At 38.8% G+C, this 7,218-nt stretch overlaps 1 protein-coding gene across 1 annotated transcript; it reads right to left on the minus strand.

Annotated features, from left to right (window-relative positions):
• Positions 1–119: 119 nt before the first annotated feature.
• Positions 120–7,218, minus strand: LOC132114507 (F-actin-capping protein subunit alpha-1-like). The gene is made up of 10 exons (XM_059522655.1): positions 7,059–7,218; positions 5,295–5,358; positions 4,162–4,213; positions 3,994–4,057; positions 3,482–3,688; positions 3,268–3,347; positions 2,742–2,820; positions 2,583–2,654; positions 2,405–2,467; positions 120–1,311 (listed from the first exon to the last, which is right to left on the minus strand). Exons 1-10 carry the CDS (start codon positions 7,095–7,097, stop codon positions 1,171–1,173), a joined length of 861 nt encoding a protein of 286 aa, XP_059378638.1. The 5' UTR covers positions 7,098–7,218; the 3' UTR covers positions 120–1,170.

Genomic DNA, 7,218 nt, shown 5'->3' on the forward strand with positions numbered 1-7,218 from the left:
TGTAAATGTGTATAAAGTCCGCACCCTAAGAACATCATGAAAAATTTGAGTAAATCTGTATAGCCTTCAGGTACAAACACAAGAGTTCACACAATAAAGGCTCAGCAGTATCCATCGAGTAATTTTGGTGCCATTTACTGTGAGCAGACATTACGTTTGCATGAATTACAATCTGAAAAAATAAAGGTTATGAGAGACAGAGAATATGCCAGTCTTAAAGGATGGTTGTATTTTACAGAGGATCATTGATGGAACAGTCAAGACAAACAAGGTTAACGTGAAAGCAGTATGGCAGAGACATGCAGTTGCAACACTGATGGAGCCCTCAGTGCTCTGGACAGAGAGACAGATTTACTGTGTGGGTTGTGGATATGTTGCAGACTGTGGATACCTTAAATGCATCACAAGTACCTGTTACAGACAGTCTGAACCTCTATATTTGAAATCAATTCAGCTGGTGTATAAATATAAAAATCAATAATTAATCTGGGTGTCTTTGCCACCAAAGAGGATTATCCATGGATTTATTTATTATGTCTTTTGGTGTTATTAAATCATTTTAGTTTAGCAGACTGTGAGTCACTGTTAGACAAAGACACAGTGAGAGCAGTTAAGACAGATGGCCATTCCAAACCCAGACACAAAGCCCATTCCCCTCCTCTCCTCTCCTGACCTCATGCATTCCCTGTTAGAGCCTGGAGAGTTGAGGATGTCAGTAGGTGGAGGAGGTGGAAAAGGTGAGATTGTCGTCTGACTGGGGTTTGGAGATACAGTGAGTGAGACATTACTTATCCACCATTTTAAAACACAAAACCGTTTGCACAAGCATTGCAGCTGTCACAGTTCACAAAAAAAGACAAAAATCAAAACAATACGAACTCTTCCGAGTGACTTGCGAGCAGGTAAATGGGAGAAAACCATCAATTGCCGATAATTTAGATCCACGATTCTCTCCGAGTTCTCATTTGAACTTCATCCACGGCTGAGACCCATTCATTAATGACAAAGTCGAATGGAATCACATCCTGTGTTAAAACAGAAATAGTTTTTTTGACTTTTTTTATTTATTTTTTTTTTTTTGGGAGGCTTCTTCATTTTGAGCATACAGCATGTGGTGTTCTGAGCGCCGGCTCCACACTTGAACAGAAGGAAGAGTAACCGGGTCGATTTCTAAGCGTTTTGCATCTCTTTGCCGATCTTGTAGCTAAGGATCTTGTTCCAATCAATCTTGGTGCGAGTGACGGGCAGTTGTCTGCGGAGAGCTTTGAAGGTGGTGTCTGACATGGTCTGGTAGTTCTCACTGATGGCCGTCTGAAGGGAAACATTTAAGCAACGCAAATGTTAAACTGGATTCTGATAATTAAAATAAGTGATGCACCAATCATAGGCAATATAGGGCTGCCCCCTAATAGTCGACGAGAAGAGGCTTAGTCAATCAAAATTGTATTATTTGCAGAATAAAAAAACTTCCACAGGAGGTAGCAAAGTCAAGGAGTCCGTGAAGAACATACTATTAACAGCCCGTCTATGTGGTAATTACAGTATTGACCTCAAATGTGGCTTATCCTCCGAAACATGTTAGTAGCAGCAACATTACACAACTGCTCGCACTAAAGTTAACTTAGAAAAAGTGTGCTATTCAAGTGTTTGTGCGGAGTGTGGAAGCTGAATAGTAGCATGCTCACTCCATGACTAAAACTTGGATCATTTGAATTTATCTTAAAATACTATGTAATTTTTGCTCACAAAGAGTAATACATCTTTCGGATTTGTAAAAGGTTTACTTTTATTTGTGTGCACTCACAATAACAATTTTTGTTTTTGTATTTTGAAACATTGACAGAAAATGGGGTATGCTATCTGCTAGGTCTATGTGAACTTGAGCATGTCAAAAACAATTGACAGAAACTCCATGCTTGCTTTACCGAGATGAAACATTTCTATAGAAAGCGAAATGTCTACTTTAAAAATGAACCAATTCAAATGGAAAACAAATATGATCAGATTATGTAATCCGTATGAAACATGCACGTCCACTGTGGAGATGACGAATCGGTGTCATCAACTTCATCACTGCAGCCGAAAATACAGAAAACACTAGTTTATCAATGAATTATTATAATGCTAAGGCAGTCTTGCTGTTTTTTCCTTGAAGTATTAATAATCATTACTTCTGCGGTGCGCTGTGACAAGTTTCATGTGTGCACTTGAGCGCTGATAGTCTATGGGCAGTAATGGCTCATTATTATAATTATAGGGTTTATTAATATAAACGTGCGATTAGTCAACTAATTGCTAAAAGTTAATGACTACTACTTGACTAGAAAAAGTCGAGGGCAGCCCTAATAAAATAATTTTATCTTAATTGAAATGTAAATGTATGTTAACCAGATCAAATTCTTACCTGATAATCATTTTCAGCATTTTCAATGATTTTTACAAATTCCTTGGCAGTCAGGGTTTCATTCTAGAGAGAAAAGGGCAGGAATTTACTTTGCAAGAAGATCGCATCTTCTTTGCAATCTTAAACATTTGGTTGTTTGATTAATGCTTATGTAAATATCTCTCTTTTTTTTACTCACAGTCACTCCAATAGACTCCTCCACCTCTTTATGGCTCACCAGTTGTACATTACCATCCTCATAATAATGCACCTGTAGGAAACCAAATTATTTAACATAAACTCTTCACCATCACACTTTCTTTTCTTATCCCCACTATGTTAGTTTGTCAGGTCTCACCTGGATTTTCAATACACCCACAACCTGAGCTGATGACTTACTAATGGTGAACTTCCACTCTGACCGGCATCGGCCATTCCTGACAAGAGAGAATCATCAGAGAGTCAGAGTGCAATCAGATATGTGATCCTGGACCACAAAACCAGTCATAAGGGTCAATTTTTGAATTTCTGTTGATGTATAGGATGTTGGTTAGGATCTGACAATATATGGCCAAGATACAACTATTTGAATATCTAGAATCTGAGGGTTCAAAAAAAAATCTAAATATTGAGTAAATAGCCTTTAAATTTGTCCAAATGAAGTTCTTAGCAATGCATATTACTAAAGCCCAACTGATATGGTTTTTTGGGGCCGTTACTGATATTAGGGAATAAAAAAAGTCTGACTAGTCAAACTAATATAATAACTAAAGTTATGTAGACAACCAATTGTCTGGGACTAAAGTCAATTATATAGTTCAGCAACATTGTACAAGTGTTCCAGAGAGCGGGTATAAGGTCATAAAGCATTGAACATTACTCACCAAAAGTTTTTGGGCTGGAACTGATGGCCCTCAATACAAGCAATAATTGTTTGCTGTCCGTCAACAGTCTTCCCATACACCTGCAGCAAACATCAGTGCTTATTTCACAAACAATGGCTGCAAGCATAAATTTAAATGCAGCAAGTGCTAACAATAACAGAAATGTGTGAAAGTCTTATTATTCTGTTTAGATTCCCATAGGAAACATGTGTACCGTGCAGACTCCAGTGGGATAGTGCTCTTTCACGTAAGCACTGAGTGCTTCATCACAGGCATCCCTCCAGGATCGGAGCGCAGTCTCTCCCTCGTAAGGCTGAGGGTCGCTCGCTTCCTTTCGCAGGTGATCGAAACGAAATGACACCCGCTTCCGTGGGTCGAAGAACCGTCCCTGACCCAGATCTCCATGCTCAGTGATCAGAACCTGCAGGAACAGGATGTCACTTCCTCTTTAGACAAAATTAATCACACACAGATCAGCAGCTCTACTATCACAGCAGCAAACACTCACAGTACAATGCTCACACCTGCCCTAATCGCTCACAAAGTACACAAAGATCTACAGAGAGTAGAGTTTACACCCAGCTTAAATAAATAATGGCACAATAGCATGCTCTTGGTTTAAAACTAACACAGAGTATCATGGCAGCACAGGAATTAAATGTACAGGCACATTTCCAAAACCGACTGAAATTACTGCACCTGAGAGTCTTTAAATTGTGAACTTACCGACTCCTCACTACCATCCAGTTTGACAGGAGTGAACTGATCCATGTTATACTGAGCAAAGGCACTGTGAAAAAAAAAAGTGATAACGCAACATGAATATTTCTTATAAAAACATACATACAGATGCATCTGGACATAACGTGATGGACAGATCTGTAAATAACTTACTGTGCTGCCCCTTCCCGAAGGAGGTTGTCATTGTTAAGAAGAAGTCGCACATCTACAAAAAAAAACACAGTAATTAAAAATCTATCCCAATCCTAAGCACAGGTCTGGTCCAATATAAAACTGGTTTGAAATCAGGCGGTTTGTTTCAATGAGCAAGAGAGCAGTAATGAGGAACTGCCAATTAAACTGCAAGAGAGCAATGCACTGTGAAGCAGGAGCAAAAATAAAAAAAATAAACATCAAGCGACTTCATATGCCTCCCCAAGCACGTGTGAATTTTTTCTTTTTTTGCTTCTTGCACACAATCAGTAAAAATAAAATTCACAACCATTTCCTCCATGTTGTTTGATGCAAATCAAATCTCTTGTTGTTACTAGCACAAGTCTTTATGAGATATTCTGGGACTGCAGATTCAGTTGGGTAGGAGAATGTTGCAATCGACAGAAAACAAGAAACTGTATACTACCGCTCAAAAGATTGGGGCAAATACAATTTTCTAAAATCCATTAAATTAATTTATTTGATCAAAAATGCAGTTAAAACCGTAATATAGTGAAATATCACTACAGTTTAAAGTAGTTTTTTATATATTATAATACATTTTAAAATGTAATTTGTATCTGTGATGGCAAAGCTGAATTTTTAGCAGCCATTACTCAAGTCTTCAGTGTCACATGATCAGAGAGTGTCAAGAATCAATTGTTCTACTAAATATATCTATAGAAAATGTGATACATGTTTCAGATCAAAACAGTATTTATTTGAAATATAAATATTTTGTAATGTTAGAAATGTCTTTACTGTCACTATCACATTTGATCAATATAATGCATCCTTGATGAATACACATTACTTTCTTCAAATAAATAAAATAAATCTACCTGACCCCAGGCTTGGTAGTGTAGGCTAAGTCTTGGAATATGCACATGATGAGGATCTTCAGTCTTGTAGTGTGTACAGTACAGTATTTGGTTTTATTATAAATGTCTAAACATGCACCAGGACTCTTTAATTCCAATTAAAAAAGTTGTTAAAACATAATGAAAAACAAGAATATGTATTCATGTACAACCCTTATAGACCAAAACTTTAAAATTGAAAGAGGTCCCAGAATAGCTGAAAATGACACTCACCATTGAACACTTCATTAAATTCTCCAGGGGGAGCATGGGTCACAAAGTTAGCTGCGATGCGGACCTGCAGAAATATATACATAATAAATTATAAGTGGGCACATATTTGCCTCACTAAAACACTGTGGCTTCTGCACTACTGAATCACAGCCAGTTTCCAGCGGGTGACTCTAGAGCTCAAGTTACCCCATATACACACACTTCAAGAACACACACCGCTGAGTCCTTAACAATAAACATATCCCAAACACACACAACTGCTAAATGTCCAAACACATCCAACTCAAACTGAACAGCTTATTCCTGCCCTCAAATATCCTCTCAACCTTAACATCCTAATGTGTCAGACCAGGACAATTCCACATCAGACCTGTTGTGTGCTATTTAAGCATCATATTTAATATTTAACTTTCTTTTAACTATTTACCTTAACTTTGTAGGGCTGCACATCTTGGCAAACTATATTTGTGATTACACATCAAGATTACTGTATAACAGTATAAGGGATTATATCTCAGCTGGCCTGGGAACGGCTTCCAGGATGAGCTGGAGAAAGTATAAGTGGTGGAAAATAGACAGAATCTTAATATAATATTGTAATGTAATAATAATGTAATATTTCATTGTAAAATAAAAATAGAGTACATTTAACACATTGTATCCCATTCAATTTCATTGAGTTAATGTCTATTAAACCCAACAAAAGGAGCTGTTGAATACATATTTTGACCAACAAAACACTTTTAATTAAAAAAGGGGAAAGAGATTAACATAATGGGAAGCATGAGCAATAGGTCTAATTAGCATCTCATGTGGCCTAGATGAGGAAGTCTGCTGAGCCTGTTACTAAAAGCTCTGACAGCATAGAGTAAATGACAACATGTCATTAAAGCGGAAGACAATATGTGGCAGTTAAATGCAGCTTTTAGAGAAGGGACATATACCGACAGAGACTGAACTAAAGAGCACAAATAAACCCGAATCCACCCGTCTGCTCCATATAAAGTCAAAACTACTGTCAAAGTGACAGACCATATTAATGACAGTCTTGCCATTCAGTTTCAACATATGGAAAGATGCGATCAAAAGCCAACGGTAAAGGACACTGTGCATCACTAACATTCTTCCTAAGATCTCACTTGTGTTTCACTGCAGAAACAACACGGTGGTGTTTAAATAACTACAAAATGTCAATGTTGACTAAACGTTCTCTTTAAAACAGCGTAGACTGAGACTTCCACCTGAAAACACACCCGCTCCTGCGGTCGCAACTTCACCCGGCCGAGGTTTTCGGCTCAGATGGCTTGTCGTGCCAGGCAGATCTTACATCTGCTGTCCCACACACGTGTAACTCTACCGGAGCACGGCTCGTTAAAGCCCAGGGGCTCGGTTCGGAGTGGATGGATCTGCTGAGATCTATTTATGAACTCCCTCTGACAGCTAACTGCTAACAGCTGACGCTCTTAACACACCACTCAAAATAACACAGCCATTTCGGCTTTAACGGACAGCATATTACTTGTTAAAACACTGCTTGTTTTTGGGTGTATCGTTGTTGTTAAGCCAGGTCTCTGTGTTTTACGGGAGTGCAAAACTGCGATTTCACTTCCTCACAGATTAGCACACGGCTAAGCGGCTAGATAACCTCGCGCTCCTTCCGGAAAGCAGTTATTCATCCTTCTGCACAAGGAGAGTTTTAATATAAAGACGTACGAGCGTGTGTATTTGGGCGGTTTGGGAAAGTTAACAATGTTTTGTTTTTACCTTCTCCCCGTCTGAGAGCGGCTCCTCAAAGTCGGTCATCTTGGCTGTGGCGGAGCCTGACACCGCGGCGCATGCTGGGTAGCGCGCGCTGTCACGCTCGTGACCATAATAGGGCAAAACGGAGTGCGAGCCACCGCCTCGCGTAGCTCCTGCTTTCCTC

Source organism: Carassius carassius, chromosome 34 (assembly GCF_963082965.1).
Source record: "Carassius carassius chromosome 34, fCarCar2.1, whole genome shotgun sequence".
Lineage (NCBI taxonomy): Eukaryota > Metazoa > Chordata > Actinopteri > Cypriniformes > Cyprinidae > Carassius > Carassius carassius.

Bases quoted from the DNA above. Each gene is read 5' to 3' on its own strand.
- LOC132114507 (XM_059522655.1), bottom strand. From the start codon at position 7,097: ATGACCGACTTTGAGGAGCCGCTCTCAGACGGGGAGAAG. The intron at 3,689-3,993 runs GTAAGTTCACAA...CTGTTCCTGCAG, and splicing joins TGGATGGTAGTGAGGAGTCG to GTTCTGATCACTGAGCATGG. The intron at 3,348-3,481 runs GTACACATGTTT...TGTTTGCTGCAG, and splicing joins ATCCCACTGGAGTCTGCACG to GTGTATGGGAAGACTGTTGA.